This window comes from Dermochelys coriacea, chromosome 1 (genome assembly GCF_009764565.3).
Source record: "Dermochelys coriacea isolate rDerCor1 chromosome 1, rDerCor1.pri.v4, whole genome shotgun sequence".
Lineage (NCBI taxonomy): Eukaryota > Metazoa > Chordata > Testudines > Dermochelyidae > Dermochelys > Dermochelys coriacea.
In genome coordinates, this window is record NC_050068.2 from 62,115,246 (window position 1) to 62,133,519 (window position 18,274).

At 43.7% G+C, this 18,274-nt stretch overlaps 1 protein-coding gene across 4 annotated transcripts in view; it reads right to left on the reverse strand.

The window, feature by feature from the left end:
• The window catches only part of AKAP11 (A-kinase anchoring protein 11), a 69,592-nt gene extending 52,280 nt beyond the window's left edge, over positions 1-17,312 (reverse strand). For 2 of the 4 annotated variants that reach the window (XM_038401250.2, XM_038401243.2), the window contains exons 1-2: positions 17,196-17,312; positions 12,104-12,211 (exon numbers count right to left, since the gene is read on the reverse strand). In XM_038401250.2, the coding sequence (XP_038257178.1) occupies positions 12,104-12,163 (60 nt within the window). In that variant the 5' untranslated portion in view covers positions 12,164-12,211; positions 17,196-17,312. Of the gene's footprint in view, positions 1-12,103; positions 12,212-16,544; positions 16,601-17,195 lie in introns of those variants that run through there. The other 2 variants (XM_043504542.1, XM_043504541.1) reach the window with 1 other exon arrangement.
• Positions 17,313-18,274: the final 962 nt, after the last annotated feature.

Sequence of the window (18,274 nt, forward strand, 5' to 3'; positions counted from 1 at the left end):
TTTGAAAAAAACCTAGGTCTCCTTTATTTCTGTAAGAAATGCTAAGGTAATTCCTGAAACAGAGGACTGCAGTTAAAGCAGTCAATAGAAAACATGTCTGCAAAACTAGCCAGCCAGATCTAAAGGTGGTGCAAAAAATGAAGTAAATGAAAAAATGAGTTGAACCTACTAACATTGAAGTACAACATTAACAACAAAGTTACCTAAATCCTGAACAGCTTCTGAAAGATCAGCAAAAGTAGCAGAGACACTAGTTTAATCAGGGAATGTTTGAGCTGCCGACATATCAGGAAAAAAAAATCACTTTATGGTAAAATTTTGTCTTATGTCTTACAATTTAATCTTAAATATGGTGCAGAAAAATGGTATAACATGTCACTCCATAAGTTGCCTGATAATTCCAGTCTGGGCAGCACTATTATATTTGTACTCCCTGACATTGGAGATTGAGGTAGATTCTTCAAAACTGTCAGACAAAAGGAAAATGTAAGCCTAGATTAAGGATTCTTAAAACTGTTCAAGTTGTGGAACACATTTTGGTAGAGTGATAGTCTCCTGGATCACTTGCCCTCTCACTGAAGATTGTACAACATCCCAACAACTAAAACAGTTATTTACACAGAAAGGTAACAGTAAGCAAGTGAAATATTTTAAAATGAAATTCATACTGTAAATGTTTTGTCCATTTGATATAAATTAGTCATAGTGTCTTATTTTGGTATTCATTTAATATTCCTACTCCTATTTAATCTTCCTACTCCATCCTGCTATCCCCACGTACTGTTCAGTTGCAATTTCCTCCCACATCCTGTCCACCTTCTTGGTCTCTTCATTTCCCCTGCTCCCATGCACATGTTGGCTGGTTCCAGTCTCCCTGGACATTCCTCACCTCTGGTTAGCTCCAGTCCCAACAGCAGCTTATAGTTTCTCTCCTAAAAATGTTGGTGGTGGCTAGTAGTCATTTAGTGAAGAAAACTAGGCTGGCCTCATCTCCAGTTTCTTCATTAACTAGTCAATAAGAAGCAGCTGGAAACCTGGAAAGCCAACACCATGTGATCTGACAATTCTTTGCAGATCATCAATGGTCCACAGATTGAAAACTACTTAGGATGGTTCCCAGCTATTACTCTTCCTAAATTGCCTATTACTTTACACAGTGGATCTCAACTTTCTCATGCTGGGATCCTTTTCCCTTATTTAGCAATATGGGAATGGCAGGGTGGTCACAGTCCTCAGGTATGGAAAAAACGGTTACTTACCTGAGTAGTAACTGTTGTTCTTCAAGATGTGCATTGTGCACATATATATTCTACTGCAAGTGTATGTCCACCCAATGCACTCAAGTCAGAGACTTTTGTTCACAGCACCACTAAGTGGCACATGACCCTTTGCTCTCCTCAGGCTCTCAGATGAGGACATAAAAGGGGTGTATCATTCGCCTCCCTCTCCTTTCCTTCACTTCACTGTATGTAATGTCCAAAGTATTGGGGAAGATAGGAGGATTGTGAAACACATCTCAAAGAACAACAGTTACTGCACAGGTATATAACCATTTTTTCTCCATCGAATAATTGTGCGCATATACACTTCACTGCAGGGGACTCATTAGCAGTTCCCTTACAGGAAGGGGACTTTGGATTATCTGAACAGAGATTGTAACACTGATTTTCCAAACTTAGCATTGTCATGAGAGGCTTGAGTGAGGGCATAATGGCTGGACAAAGTAAGTACAGACCCCTTTGTTGCTGCTTTGCAGATATCAGCTAGAGGGATATTGCTCAGAAAGACTGATGAAGTGGACTGAACCCTGGTGGAGTGAGCCATTATTCTTGGTGGAGGAGAGACTTTAGAAAGACCATAGCAGAGCTTCATACAGTCAGAAATCCAAATCACTGAGCAGACACTGACTGACCCGTAACTCTCTCTGTATAGACTATAAAAAGCTGTGAAGAGATTCTGAAGGACCTAGTGCATTCCAGATACAATGCCAAAGCTCTACAAACATCCTAGGTATGAAATCTTTCTTCAGCTCGGGAAGAATGAGATTTTTCAGAAAAACACTAGGATATGAAGGGTTTGGTTCAGATAAACTAAACTTAAAGCTAACTTTAAGCCATTCTTTAAAGGTCATGCCTAAGGTAAGGAAAACCTTGTTAGCCAGGAGAGCCTGAAGTTCTGCAACACTCTTTGTGGAAGCGATTGCCACCAGAAAAGCTATCTTCATAGTCAAGAAAGATAGTCAGGTTGTAGCCATATACTTAAAGAGAGAGTGGGGGCAGGGTAGGAAGGTGGTCCTTACAGTTTGCAGAGGACTAGATTGAGATCCAATACAGATACAGGATCACACACAGGAGGGTAAATGTTGAACAGACCTTTCAAGAATTGGGAAGCAAGATGGTTGGAGAAAACTGAAAATCCTTCTATTGATAGAGGCAATGCAAAATGGAAACTAATAGACTCTGACAGAACTAACTGAAAGGTCTGATGACTTCAGCTGCATCAGACAGTCCAGTCTCTGCGGGATGGGGCAAAAACTGTTGAGACTGCACCCAAACTGAAAATCTCTTCCACTTTGCTTCATATGAGGCTCTAGTGAATTCTTTTCTGCTGCTCACCAAGATGAGCTGAACCTCTCCGGAGCACAATTTCTCATGAGAATTCGACCATAGTTAAGGTATACAATTTCTTAAATAAAAGTATATTAAAGTGTATACTCCTAGTAAGCAAAAAAAAAAAAAAAAGTGCCAAATCTAGTGTTAAGGCTCTGTTTAGTTGTAAATCATCATGTTTTAATGGTTATATCAACTAATGAGAATGCACCTTTCTTTAGAAAACAACTGAGGTACAAATGGAAAAGCTGACTGAACTCAATGATTTAAATGAAGGCTTTCCACTTGGTGATTTAAACTGTCATGATTTAAATCAATCCACCCCACAGGGACTGTCCATTCCATGAGGTGGAGACATTGGTGGTTGGGATGTAGAGACTTCTCTTGGTTCTGAGACAGGAGATCCTTGACTAGAGGCAATGTTATTGGCAACCAGACGGAGATAATACCGATGCTGCCTTGACCATGATGGTGTGATAAGGATTAAATGTTGCTTTGTGTCTTTTCAGTTTCCTGAGTAACCTTGGAATGAGAGGAACTGCCAGGAAAGCACAGAAACGGTGACTGGACTCAGGGAGAAGGAAGGCATCTCTGACTGAGCCGGGTTGCAGACCCTTCTGGAGCAAAATCTCCTGCACCTGTTGTTCAGGATGGTTGCAAACAAGTCTATTATTAGATACTTCTGTAGTGGAAAATCTGAAGGAGAACGTAATTTCTGATTGACCATTCGTATTAGTCTACGAAAACCCTGCTAAGGGAATCCACAATTGTGTTCCTCACTTAGGAAGGTGGAACACATTCCAGGAGACAGTTTCTTATACACAGAATCCATAGAAGGACAGGTTCCTGGCATAGCTGAGATGATTTTGCACTTCCCTACCTGTTTAGATAAATCATAGCAGTGGTGGTATTCATAAGAACTTGTATCATCTGGGTCTTGGTGGTGGACCATAAACATTTTGAAGGCCCCATGAATAGCTTGGCTCTCCAGCATATTTATGTGGAGTAAAACTTCCTGGTGACAAAACAGCTTGTGCCTGAAGTTGACTGAGATAGGCCCTTTCAGCCTTTGGTAGATGCATCTATTACCAGAGTCAGAGTTGGTTCTGGGGACAGAAATGGAACTTCTTTGCTTGCGTTTCACAGATCCAGCCACCAATGTAGAGACTGAAGCACTCATGCAGATACGCAAATCTGCATGTTCAGAGGGTGCCTGGAAGTATGAACACTGTCTGCAGGCCTTCATTCAGCGTAAGGTGAAGTCTGGTATGTGGAGTTATGTATCTGCACAAGGCCATGTGGCCCAGGAGCTATAGGTAGGCATGCACTTAAATCATTGGGTTGGACTTGAAGTTTTCTGAAAGAAACCAAGCACTCTTATGCCTATCTGTGACAGGGATAACAGCCCTGCACACAGCAAGCTATTTAAATCCTGGGGATTTTTTTTTCCTTTTATAATAAATTCTCCTGGTAACTATTAAAAATACTTTCTAAACTAACTAACTGTAAACACTAAAAGAGTTCTGAAAAGCTGGCTAAATGAAGCAAACGCTATGGGGAGCTCCAGCTGTCACCATAGGTGGTGAGAAGGAACTGAGAAGAAAGCGGCAGACGTGACCCTTTTATGCCCTCATCTGATAAAACAAAGAACAGATCTGCATATACCACCTAGTCGTACTTCTGGGGGGAAGTGTCTCCAACTCAAGTGCATACTTACACCTGCAATAGAATGTACATGTGCACAACCACTTGAAGGAGAACTCAGGTTTCAGGTAGAGGTAGAGCATCTTCATCCACAAGTCAGGAGCACAATTTGTTGTTAATAGCAACCAATGCATATAACTCCAATTCCTAGTTATGTTATGGCCCAAAACATGAATATTCTCAAAGCTGCACTTGCTAGTTCTGCCTATTCCTCCCACACAGACAACCAGATATCTGTGAGATGTTAGGTGAAGAGTCCTAGTTCAGCAACTGATCAACAAAGGCTTCACTCATATTAGTTACACTGAGGATGTTCATATTTCACCCCGAGAACCATTTGGAGCAAACCAGTGCTGACCAGTGAAGTACTGTATTCAGCAAAGAAAAACTGTATTCAGCAAGGATCCTTGTCACTTCTTTTCCTAGCTTAAAGCAGCAATTCAAAACTTTGCCACATCCTCTCAGTAGACAGTAAAACAGGAAATCCACATGTAAAAATGCTTCCCACTCATACTGAACAAATGTTAAAAAGTGAACAAAAGCCATCTGTACTTTCATCACATTGTAGTAAGGGCTACTGGCTCTCCTGAACTCTTCTAAAAAGCTGTTCCCAAAGATCTGTAGCCATATCATGAATTTCTCAGGTGACTGTCACTGTAGAGGGGAACTGATTGACTAGCTGCAGCAGCTACCAACCATAATAAAAAAAACTACAAAATCAGACACGTTTACAATTATATTAGGCTTACAAGTTTCACTATTTGCAGATACATCCAATATGATGATTGGAGTGCTTTCACGTTTACAGTGTTGCCCCTTAATTAAACAATCTTCCGATCTAGTAAACTCTGAAGCTTTCACTTGAATCCAATGAGTTTCTTTTGTAAAGATGGCTGCTCCCATGGCCACATCCATGCACCCGAATCCTTTGGCAGATAATTAAAAACTCCTTTGAAGTATCTCAGTAGTTGATAAAAATTCTCGTACGTCTTTTGGTCCGAGTCTGCAGAAAAGGAAAGCCAGACTGCAAGGAGGGGTTCAATAAGAGAGGAAAGGGAGGGTGGATCATGATCACCATGCTGGCTGGCTCCATGGAACAAAGCAAGGAGCATGCTCTATAATCCAATTAACTGCCCTTTTGCAGAAATGTGGAGGACAAGAGAGAGCTGTAGTCAGATCCCAGCAGGGCTAGGAGACAGAAAACAATTTGATGGGTTCCTGGCTGCATGAAAATATAGAATTCCATGGTTTAAAAAACAAACAAACAGAATTTCATGACATATCTTAGGTGCTAAATTCAATGATGCATAATCGCAGAGTCCACAGGACCCTGACTGAGGTTAGCATAACAATTCATACCTATTGATTCAGGCAGAAATCACCGCATAGGTTCACAATCTGTTCACATTTTCAAGGATCTCTCTACAACCATAAGGGCTAGAATTGTAGTAAAAGAATAATAAAGGAAGGGCAGCCAAAGCCCCCTAAAACTCACTGGACATCCAATTTGAGAACTGCAACAAGTAAGTTAATATAGTTCAACAACTCTTTCTAAACTACCAGTTTCTCATAAAGCAATATATATTCTGGAACATAAATTCAGTTTTAAAACTTATTAAAAAATTTACAACAGAATGCAAAGACTACTATGCCTTGTATCTCAATAACAGCATCAAGCTCTTTGGGGGCAGGGACTGCCTTTTGTTCTGTTTCTACAGCTCCTAACACTATGTGTTCCTAGATGGTACGATAATACAAATACAAAATGAAAGGTCTCCAGTGACAGTTCATGTCATTTCAATACATCGGGTGCAGCAAAACTCAAACTTTGGAAAACCAGGAAACTCACTGAAGGTATATGCTTGTGTAACCTTGACAATGCCCTCCCTCCCCCCCGCTAGCAATAGCCACAAGTGGCAATTATCCACAAGCACGGCAGCTTCATTCAGTGTGTGAGTTGTAGCTGTACTGAATGGTTTGAATGTTGGAGACTGTAGGTGGGGCAAGTTGGTTGAGGTGTATTTGTGAGCAAAGCAAATGGACATTAGGAACAGCGGGGGTGGGGGGGGAGGAGAAGGACTGTCCTGTTTGGCCAATGTACATGGCAGAGGGGCATTGCTGGCATTTGCTCCAACCCGTCAGACAGACAAATACCTACCAGATCTCTATCAAGCATTCTTACAACTACAATATCCACCTGCTGAAGTGAAGAAACAGACTGACAGAGTCAGAAGAGTACCCAAAAGTTACCTACTACAGGCTAGGCCCAACAAAGAAAAAAACAGAACACCACTAGCCATCACATTCAGGCCCCAACTAAAACCTATCCAATGCATCATCAAGGACCTACAACCTATCCTGAAGGACAACCCATCACTCTCACAGACCTTGGGAGACAGGCCAGTCCTTGCTTACAGACAGCCCCCCTACCTGAAGCAAATACTCACCAGCAACAACAAAATAAAAACACTAACCCAGGAACCTATCCTTGCAACAAAGCCTGTTGCCAACTGTGTCCACATATCTATTCAGGGGACACCATCAGAGGGCCTAATCACATCAGCCACACTAGCAGAGGCTCATTCACCTGCACATCTACCAATGTGATATATGCCATCATATGCCAGCAATGCCCCTCTGCCATGTACATTAGCCAAACTGGACAGTCTCTACGTAAAAGAATAAATGGACACAAATCAGACGTCAAGAATTATAACATTCAAAAACCAGTCAGAGAAAACTTCAATCTCTTTGGTCACTTGATTACAGATATATCTTTCCTCTGTTTTTTCCACCAAATGCATCCGATGAAGTGAGCTGTAGCTCACGAAAGCTTATGCTCTAATAAATTTGTTAGTCTCTAAGGTGCCACAAGTACTCCTTTTCTTTTTGCGAATACAGACTAACACGGCTGCTACTCTGAGACCTAAAATGGCAATTCTTCAATAAAAAAACTTCAATGCCAGACTCCAACAAGAGACTGCTGAATTGGAATTAATTTGCAAACTGGACACAATTAACTTAGCCTTGAATAAAGACTGGGAGTGGATGGGTCATTACACAAAGTAAAACTATTTCCCCATGTTTATTTCCCCCCCTCCCCCACTGTTCCTCAGACTTTGTCAACTGCTGGAAATGGCCCACCTTGATTATCACTACAAAAGGTTCCCCCCAGCCCTCCTGCGGCTAATAGTTCACCTTACCTGATCACTCTCTTTACAGTGTGTATGGTAACACCCATTGTTTCATGTTCTCTGTGTATATAAATCTCCTCACTGTATTTTCCACTGAACGCATCCGATGAAGTGAGCTGTAGCTCACGAAAGCTTATGCTCAAATAAATTTGTTAGTCACTAAGGTGCCAAAAGTCCTCCTTTTCTTTTTGCGGATACAGACTAACACGGCTGCTACTCTGAAACCTGTCATTAGCTTGAAGAGCGTCTCAGAGCTGTGATTGTGATATGAGGAGATCAGGATCTGCTCCCACCCCAGATGTACGAGCAAAGGAAAGAGAAGCATGTGAACAATGAAGAGCTAGTCTGCACTTTTTTGTTGCAAAATTGGGTAGGTTGTCTCAGTACCAAGGCATGGGAGGGTGCATGTTGGGTCTCTGACCATGGGAATTGTCAGCAGTGAGATGGGATGTGAGCACAGTCTGTGTTTACTGATGAGTAAGGTAAAGTACAGGTTTAGATGTAAGTGTGAAGTATTTGCTAAATTTCACAAGTGTAGTATACTGTCAGAAGAGCAAATGAAGTGTAGGCAGGTGCAGGTAGTTCCTTTCTTGTATAGCGAAATGACAGAGTGGGAGTATGAGTATTATGGGTGTTTTGGGTCACTGCTTACAAACGGCAGAGTTAAGGTTATACAAGTGTGTACCTTAACTCTGTATTCCCCAGTTTTCTTAAGTCTGAGTTTTGTGAACTCAAAATTCTGAAAAGACACAAGCTTTCACCAGGAAATCTTAATTTTGTGTTAATGTTTTTCGCCATTTTATTTCGTGAGGTGTTGTGGGGGAGGGGTGTTAACAAAAAGAATATGTGTTTGTAGGAATTAGTGATTATTGTAGCATGCAGGCCAAGTGGGAATACTGATCATGGTCCTATATCCTTCTCTTCTCCACCTTACTCCTGTGGGAATTCAGTACCAAAAAATTAAAAATTCTGCACACAATAAATTATAATTCTGCAAGTTTTTGCATATTTTATTTGTCAAAATAACACTATATAATCACGCCAGTTTCAATTATTTTGGTAATTTATTTCAAAATACCTGTCAGCAAGTATGTCTAACAATACAGAAAAAAATTCCCCCAGGAGCAGAGAATTTAAGAAACTCCTACAACAACCCAGTTCCTGTTTCTCTACCTCCTCCCCCTCTCAGAGCCCAGCCACGGGGCGCCCCCAACCCCAAACAAGACATCTGCACCTCCCTCTCCCCTCCAGAGCCCAGTTGTGGACACCCCCCCCAAACCCAGCCACCTGCACCCCCTACTCCCCAGAGCCCAGGGATTCAGAGGGAGAAACAGCCTGATGCTGGGTCCGGGGCTTTGTTGTATGGAGTTGCCTACACGCTGCCTCCTTCCTTCAGGACTTGCTGAGAACTACAGCAACTGGGAACCCACCAGCTCCCACCCCTTCCCTCTCCCCCTCCGGCTGGCAGTGTCTTCTATTTGCAAGCTGCGTTCTGCCAAGTCCAGCGGCCCCTAGTGGCAGCCAGCAGCTCTGCAGCCCATTTTGGTGAGCCCAAGGCCTCTGCTTAACTTATCTATCTGTTTAATGTTGATAGTCAAAGAGTTTACAAACAGCTTTAGTTCTTTAGGCCTTTGAGATCAATATCAATACAACAGCTTCCCTCCCAGTGGGGCAGGGCTAACCCCAGATTCTGGCACACAAAAAAGGAGGCAGAGAGTGGGGCTCAGACACCCCATGTGGCAAGGGACCCCCCCCAGATCCCAGCTCACATGAGATGGGGAAAGGAGAGGGGCTCAGATCCACCCACAAAGAGAAGCCCTCCAGAACCTGGCTCATATGAGGGGGCACATGGAAAGAGGTCACACCCCCATAGATAGGCAAGAGATCCCTCAGATCTTGCCACAGACACCTGGAGGGAAGAGAGGGAGGCTCCTACCCCCAAAGAAGCAATGCCTCCCCCATATCCCAGGTCACATGAGGGGGGCAGGAAGAGGGGTCTAGACCCTCCTAGATGGACAGGGACCCCCAAGACCATGGCGCACACACAGAGAGGAGCACGGAATGAGGTTCAGACCCCCTGGGGGCAGGAACCCTGGATCTCAGCTCACATGGGGAGTGGAGAGAAAGGGGCTCAGACCTTCCCCCGACCTACCCCCAATCCTGACATGCACAGAGAGAAGGGGAGAATGTGGAGCTGACAGGCTTCCCAACCCCTCTCATTACCTCCACAACATAAAATGCCTTTATCCTGCCAGCAAGCATTCATATATATATATAAAATATATATTTTATAAAAATATTTAGATTATATTTATTTATAAAATAAAAACAAAGCCCTAACAGAGACAGAATTTAGTGATATGCCACCACACCTTTTAAACATTCCTGCCCAAGGTGCGACTAGAACGGACGTTGCCTGGGGTGGGTCAGGTTCAAAGAACTATTGTATATTCCCTTGAACATCCAGCTTGTGTGCAACTTTGAAGGCCAACAATTCTGTTAACTCTTCTGTCCACACAATCCAGTAGGCATGCAAAGACGTTTGTCAACATCTGAATTTGACTTCCCCCTAAAGGGCTGGTCGATGCCATGCACTCTGTTGGGGGTAACTCTGAGTATGTGCAACTGTGATACAATGGTCTGAGCCCTGGGTTGATCTCTATCTGTGAGCAAAGCAGGTTGCTAGAATCCGTCAACTTTAAGAAAAGCTGTTTTTTTCAGGAGCTGTATTTCGGGAACTCGTTGGTCAGAACCCTGCACCACCATGAGGCACACCAAATTTCAAGGCTATCTGAGTAACTGTAGATTTTAGAGCACTAAGAAAAATCTAGCTTTAAACAGAAAGAAAATCATTGAGAAAAGATTTCCAATATTCCCCAATCTAAAATGACTTATTTCAAAAAAGCATGTAAGATTATTAAAGCTGCTAAACATCATACCCTAAATGAAACAACAACAACAACAGTTATAAATACCCTCCATAAGAAATGGAGGACAGATTTTATTTTTCATCAAAAGCACTGCCCAGCAGAAGTTCATGTGAACTTGAGCATAAGCCAGTCAAGAACCTCGGGTGGAATTAATTTTTGTAGATACACCTCTACCCTGATATAACGCGACCCAATATAATGCGGGTTCACATACAATGCAATAAAGCTCCGACACGCTGCTCTGAGCAGTGTGTTAAGGATGCCGGGCCAGGCCCGAGGGGTTGGATAAAGGACAGAGGGTCTCGGGGGCAGTAAGGGGCTCCCCTCCCCAGGATCTGGGAAGCAGGAGCTGGGGGGCACTTTTGGGGGCCCTGCAGTCCTAGGGTGGCCCAGGAGATTAGCGGGGGGCCGGGAGCAGCCTACTCCGCTTCTCTCGCCCCGGCCCCAGCTGTGTCGCTCGGGGGAGGAGGCTTGGGGGAAGGGATCCCCCCGCACTCAACGGCAGCAGGGGAAGCAGAGCAGCCCGGCCCCAGCCCACTCCACTCCGCCAGCTCCCAGCCGCGGTGCTCCGCTTCCCGCCGCAGGTGAGTGTGGAACCTTTCTCCAAACCCTGCTCCGAGCGACACAGCTGGGGCCAGGGCAAGGAAAATGGAGCGGGCCGGGGACGCGTCATTCCACTTCCCGCCGCAGGTGAGTACGGGGAGCGTCCTTTTCCCAACCTCCCCGCACTCACCAGCGGCGGGAAGCGGAGCACCGCAGCTGGGAGGTAGCGGAGTGGAGCAGACTGGGGCCGTGTCACTCCGCTTCCTGCCGCAGGTGAGCATGCAGGGCGTCCTCTCCCCAACTTCCCCGCACTTACCGGCAGCGGGAAGCAGAGCACCATGGCTGAGAGGTGGCAGAGTGGAGTGGACTGTGACTGCATTGCTCTGCTTCCCGCTACTGCCGGTGAGTGCCTGTCAGGGGGCGAGGGGTGTGGATAGGGGTTGGAGCAGCCAGGGGACAGGGAGCAGGGTAGGGGATGGGGTCCTTGGGGTGATTAGGGATGGGGGTCTCTGGAGGGAGTGGTCAGGGAACAAGGGTCGGGGGGGGGGAAGCAAGTTCGATATAACGCGGTCTCATCTATGAGAGATTTTTTGTCTCCCGAGGACTGTGTTATATCGGGTAGAGGTATATGTTTTATTATAACATCCTTAATACAAATGTCACAAAATAAGGTTTGATTGTAAACAACATATCTATGCTTTTTTTTGTGGTAGGAAACCGTATACTAATATGAATACCTATTACTCCCAAATAAAATATTTAGGTTTGCTAAATAAGGTAATCATCATCTAATAGTCGCAATTTTTCTGAAAACCTTCTAAATTTCATAAGAACTACAGAAAATATGAACCAAGAGGTAAGTCCACTTTGTCCTTTGTTTAAGTTACTCAGTTTCCCAGATTCAGTCACATAATAGTGCTGCAACTGATTACAAAAGTACAAAGCAGAAGCAATTTGAAAACCACATGCCTCCTTAAATCTTTAGCCTTTTAAGACAAAACAAAAAATGAAAATTTACTGGACCTGTCAGCTTATTTTCTTCAAGCTAACTCTCAAGATTCAGATCACAAAGAATTAGGGTTTAAAAAAAAAAACCCCAAAAAAACACAAAATAGCTGTTTACCTTTTTCACTGACACTTTAGGCTTTGTTTGACTGCTTCGGGCCCTGGTACAAGTATCCATGGTTTAATTGATCTTAGTAGTCATGGAAGAAAGTCAGCTCACAAATACCTACAGAAAAACATTTATCATGTCATTATTTTGTGCTTCCCCTTTACCTAGCATATATTTAGAAAACTAATTTTGATAAAACAAGTAATGACTCCACAATTTTGTGATAAAAGATATCTTAAAACTGAACATTTTTATAAACTTTTTATCCATGCAGATGTTGCCTTTTAGAAAAGATACTGCCCCTTTAAAGTTTATATTTAGTTTCTTTTAAAGAAAAAATGTTTGAAAATCTTATAATTAAAACCAATATACTTCCTTCTAGTCAATAGCGAGTGGGACAAGTTCCCTTGATGAGCAGTGCCTGGTGAAAACGATAAATACTTTATTTTTAACATTTCAATTTGTTGTAGCTGAATGGCCATGAAACTTACCAGAATTGTGTCACTGTCATTATTGGTGCAGAATAATAATAATTACAATTTAACTTGATGTGCACACATACTTAATATATCTATATTCAAATGCACGCCAGAGAATGTAAAGACATTTTCAATTGTGCATTTTGCACACATCTTTGTTAAATTAAAACCATTTTTTCCAAACCAAGCAAAGACTTTAGTCCTCAACCATGAGAGCAATGAGGTTTTGGAGCAGCCTCTCAATAAGAGCTGTGGGACAAACAACTTAGTTTTGAGAGAGAGCTGGACAAATTTATGAGTGTGATTGTATGATGGAGCTGCTTAGGATGATAGTGGACAGAGCTCAATAGCCAAGGGGCTCACTTCCCATTTATGTCTTAATGTTCCTAAAAGCTCATACTTCAAGGTTTCAGCCAGTCACCTGCCAGAGTCAAGAAGGGATTTTTTCACCCACCCCCAATGTATTCTGGAAGGTTTTTTTAAATCTCCCTCCTCTCAAGCATCAGGGATGGTCACAGGTGGAGATGGGTCACTGGACAGAGACAGCCAGGGTTCTGAGGTGTCACCAAGCATTCTCTCTCTCTCTCTCAGGTACTTGGCTGGCTGATTCCAGCTCACCTTTAGGCAGGGACCAAGCATGAAAAACTTCAATCTCATTATTGAGCTGTTCAGAAAGTTATGAAAGGAGGGAGAAAACATAAACTCTTGCAATTTTATGCTATAACACCAAGTTTAACAATCCTGGATTGGAAATAGGGTTGACTAAAAAGTCTTGAAGGTCTTTTCCATCTCCAATTTCTAATGATTTTACAATGTTTTATGTGACCTCTATCACTTTAAATAGCAGAGCTGGGAGCCTAGAAAAATTCTGCTCACACATGGTCATTTTTTTTTGGACAGGTCCGTAAATTGCCTCCACTATAATCATAATCATGGTAAACGTTGGGTGAACAGATTTCGTCCATGGATTGGTACATTTTCATGATAATTTTAAAAAGCTACCTTTATTTTAATTTTGTTATATTCTTTGTTGTGTCACATCATCATACCTAAAGTATGACATGAGACAGATACCACACTTAAAGTCTACTGCAGTTCAGAGTGACACCATTTTCCATGACACAATCAGCACAGAAAAAACAAATTTTCCATAATTACAGATTAAAAAAAAACAATTTAATTTATGAATATAAATGAGCTGGCCATTTTCAAATTATATTACGATTTTCAATTCAACAGTTGCATCTTTGCTTATTTGTAGGAAGAAAACCTAAAACATATGTTGCAGAAATGTATGCTTAATACCATGTTTATAGTGTTCATAAAAAAAAAGATGAACTTCTGGCTATCAGTTTCAATATCACTTCTTCTAAAACAAAAAACAAAATAAACCAAAATGAACAAACTATTTTCTATTTTCTTTTTATTTGCTGATTACACTACTATTATGGAATTGTCAAAATAGATCAACTGCATATTGAGCATAGCCATTTGTATATAAACTGAAAGCTGGGAGAGTCAGTGTTTTTGACAACACTACAAATAAGCAGTACATCTCTTAGAAAAAGAGCATACACCCACAGTACATTAAAATTGAGGATAAATACACAAAACGCTTAAAAATCTTTAGTCTATAATTTGGACTTGACCATTCTGCTATTTGAAAAAAACAACAAAATTAAGTTTGAAAACTGTCTCCAATGCAATTGCAGTCTATTTTTTCATGCTTTATCACAAAATATAACATTTTAGGGCATGTTCTAGCTGCATAATTACCTGTGAGGAAATGTTAAATATAGTTACTCTTCTTCTGCCTTCTTAGAATTTTAAAAATAATCTTTCTTTCACCATTGTAAACACCAAGTCCTCATCTTTTTCCCATGTTAATGACAGAGTCAAGATTAACATGGCTATTTTTGTTTATTTCCTGGTAGTGTACACAGATGATAGCATCACAATCATAAAAATAGTATAGCGTTCTTTATTCATAAACTGCTTTAGTTTAAAAAAAAACAAAACTAACCATGTTAGGAACCATTAGGAAAGGAATAGATAACAAGACAAAGTATCATAATGCCACTATACAAATCCACCTTGAATACTGCATGCAGTTCCCATCGCCCCATCTCAAAAAAGATATATTAGACTTGGAAAAGGTAACAGAAGGGCAACACAAATGATTAGGGGTGATGGATCAGCTTCCACCTGAGGAGAGATTAAAAAGAATGGGACTATTCAGCTTAGAAAAGAGATGACTAATTGGGGATATAAAAATCATAAATGGTGTGGAGAAAGTAAATAGGGAAGTGTTATTTACCACTTTTCATAATCCAAGAACCAGGAGTCATCTGATGAAATTAATAGGCAGCAGGTTTAAAACAAAAAAGAAAGTACTTCCTCATACAACAGACTATCAACCTGTTGAACTCATGGCAATGGGATGCTATGAAGGCCAAAAGTATAACTGGGTTAAAAAAAAATTAGTTAAGTTCCTGGAGAATAGGTCCATCATTTATTATTAGACAAGATGATCAGGGATGAAACCCCATGCTCTGGGTGTCCCTAACACACTGAATACCAGAAGCTGGAACTGGACAACAGAGGATGGTTCACTTGGTAATTGCTTCAGAGGGGATGAACAGAACAGAACAAGACATCTGGCACTGGCCACGGCCACTGTCAGAAGACAGGATACCAGGATAGATGTACCACTGGTCTGACCAAGTATGGCCATCGTTTTCTTCTGCAGTACTAGCAAAGGAACCAGAAGAACCCTCAAAAATACTTTTCATTATTTTGCAGTTTTCCTGAAGTAGAACGGTAGATGTAAGCAAAAGTAAATATGTTTTTCCTACCCTAAAATATAAATTTTAAACCATTTTAAGGAAAGTCAAATGTTTGCTTAAAGTAAACAAACCCTACTTGATCCATCTGTGAAAACTTCATAATTACCATCAAAAATGTTGAGAGTGGGGTTGCTTCTGGATATGAAATTTCAAATTATCAAATAAAATCTTTCTGAAAACATTATTCAGTAGAACAGAAATGGTCCATTAGCTTAATTTGTCTTTTTTATATAAAAAGGTAAATTATACAACAGAATGAGACAAAGTGTGGCTGCAACAATAACACCATAAAAATTAAAAGTTATTATTTGATCAAAAAAATCTTATTTGCCCGGGATGAGTAGAATTTAGCAAGAGAATAGGGACTGTGACATCACAAGTGAACCATTTTGGGGGGAAAAAAACAACATTCTATTTTCTTTTGCTGTCCATCCACAGTAAGAGTAAATAATATCACTATTTTTTTTCATTATCAAGAGAATGGACTTTTAAATGTTGTGCAGGGCAGTGAAATTTCATAAGAAATTTACAAAGCTGATCAGCATGAATAGTTAACCATGTAATTAGTTAGGCATAAAAACAAGACATGAAAAATCCACTTGCCTAGTCATTCACATTGACTGGAGACTTTCCCCTAATAGGTCCAATGTCACCAATTTACATATAATTTAGGATCTCAAAACCAAGTTTCTATCTATTTCCATTAGCATATCTAAGTGCTAATCCTTAAGGATCCGAAAGAATCTTTCAAACGTGAACACATGCAATGCTGTTTTCCTGAATCTGAGATGGACAGCTCCAATGCCTCTACTCTACTTTGTGCTGCTTTGAGCAGAGGGTTGGACTAGATGACCTCCTGAGGTCCCTTCCAACCCTGATATTCTATGCTTCTATACCATTCATATCTTTCCCAAGAAGCAGCAAAGTGAAATTCAGACGACCAGTCGTTTTTATTATGCTTAAACTTTATTATTTGTATTACAATAATACTGGAGAATTCCAGTCAGGATCTTAGTGCGGCGCACAGATGTTATTCAGAACTTTGGGGCAGAAGTGAAATTGGCTGCTTGGGAAAGTTTCCAGCAGCCATGAGACAGACACTACCACTAACAGGGATCAACTCACAAAAATAAAGTCGAGGAGAGTGAAATAGAAGCTCTCTCCCGCCGCAGCCAGGAGACCAGACCTCACAGGAGAGGGGGGAAAAGAACAAAAAAACAAAAGCCCTTCACTTATACAGCAGCCAAATTGGGGGGTGGGGGGGATAGGAAGAGAATTCACATTTACTCAGCATCCACAAGCCGGAAGCTGATGTAAAGATTATAATACGTGCGGGGGGGGGGGGTGAGGACAGCCTCTGCCCAGACTCCCAGCACCCTCGCACCTGGCCCTGCCCCTGGGGCTCGCTGACGGGTCCCGCAAACTAGCTCGCCATCCCCCGCTCTGCTGCGACGCCCCCGGGAGCGAGCCCAGCGCTGCTGCGACACGCACCCGGGCCGCTACCTGGGTCAGCTCCCAGCCGGGGCGGGGGCGGGTTCTGCAGAGCGCTCCGCGCAGGGAGGCGGCAACGATGCTCCCCTTGCGGTGATAGGGGGGGGGGGAGACGCGGCCCCGGATCCCTCCCCGCACGGGACCCGGGAGCGAGGGACCAGCGCCCCCGCTGCAGCCAGCCCGGACCGTTCCAAGCGCCCGCGCTGCCCGCCCGGCTCTGTCACGGGCAGCGGGGCCGGAGGCGCGTCGGGCAGGGTCTCGGGGCGGCGGAGGGGGAGGCCGTACCTGACTCCGCGGCGTCCGGCGCCCGCAGCCATGTCACACCCCCTCCACAGCACACAGCCGCCGGGCCCGCTCCGCTCCGCTCCGTCCCACCCCTCCTCAGCTCTCGCGCGACTGCCAGCCAACCGTCGCGAGGTTCGCCGGGCCGCGCTCGCGTGCGCGTGCGCGTGCGCTCGGGCGGGAAGAGGTCATGTGCGAGTTGCCCTCGCCTCCTATTGGGCGATGGGGACAGCGCGAGCCGCCGGACCGAGGAGAGCCCGGGCGGCCGTGAGCAGGGGAGGCGGCGGGGGCTCGGAGAAGCGGGGCAGACGTGGCAGCGCGCGCCGTAAAAGGCGCCCCCCCCCCCTTGAGACACGTGCGGGCCCGAGGCTCGGGCTGGGGGCCGGCCGGGCACCCGCCCCCTGCAGCCGGGAGGGGGAGGCTGGACGGAGAAGGGGCACCCTCGTGCTAGGCGGAGGGGGTCCTGCCCTTGTCCCTGAGCGGCCTAGCGAGGGGCTGCTCGGCTGTTGGCTCCCGCGTGACCTTTTCCGGCAGCTCTCGGCTCTTCTCCTTTCGGTGGAGCCGGAGCGGCGCTGACCAGGCCTGCACCGCACGCTGGAGCCGTAACTGGCCTGGTGCATCAGCCACGGGGGCCAGGAGCGGCCCTGCCAACCTTAGGCAACTCCCCACTCCAGCGACCAGCCGAGGTGGGTTAACTGTTTCAGTCCCACGCTTCAGGCAGGTGGAAGTTTGTGTGTGACTAGATCCTGCTCCCAGTCCAATGAATTAGCGGGCTGCAAAAAACAAAAAAGGCCCCAGGCCAGCCAAAAACAACCACCCAAGTCTTCTGGTAAGCCCGTACCAGTGCACAGACAACAGCGAAACTCTCAAGGGCTTCACAAACAATCGGGCGTTCAGAAGAGGGGACCTGTACCGACGCCCACACAAACACTCTCTTCAGCTCTAGCCAAGTTGCTGATCTCTGAGGTCTGCACTCAGCTACCTCTCCCTTCTCCTGCCCACTTTTCCTGAGGTTAAATGGCCTTAGTGATAGGTAAGCACAAATGTTAAAAAGCCCAACGTCTTTTCCAGATTCTTCAGCT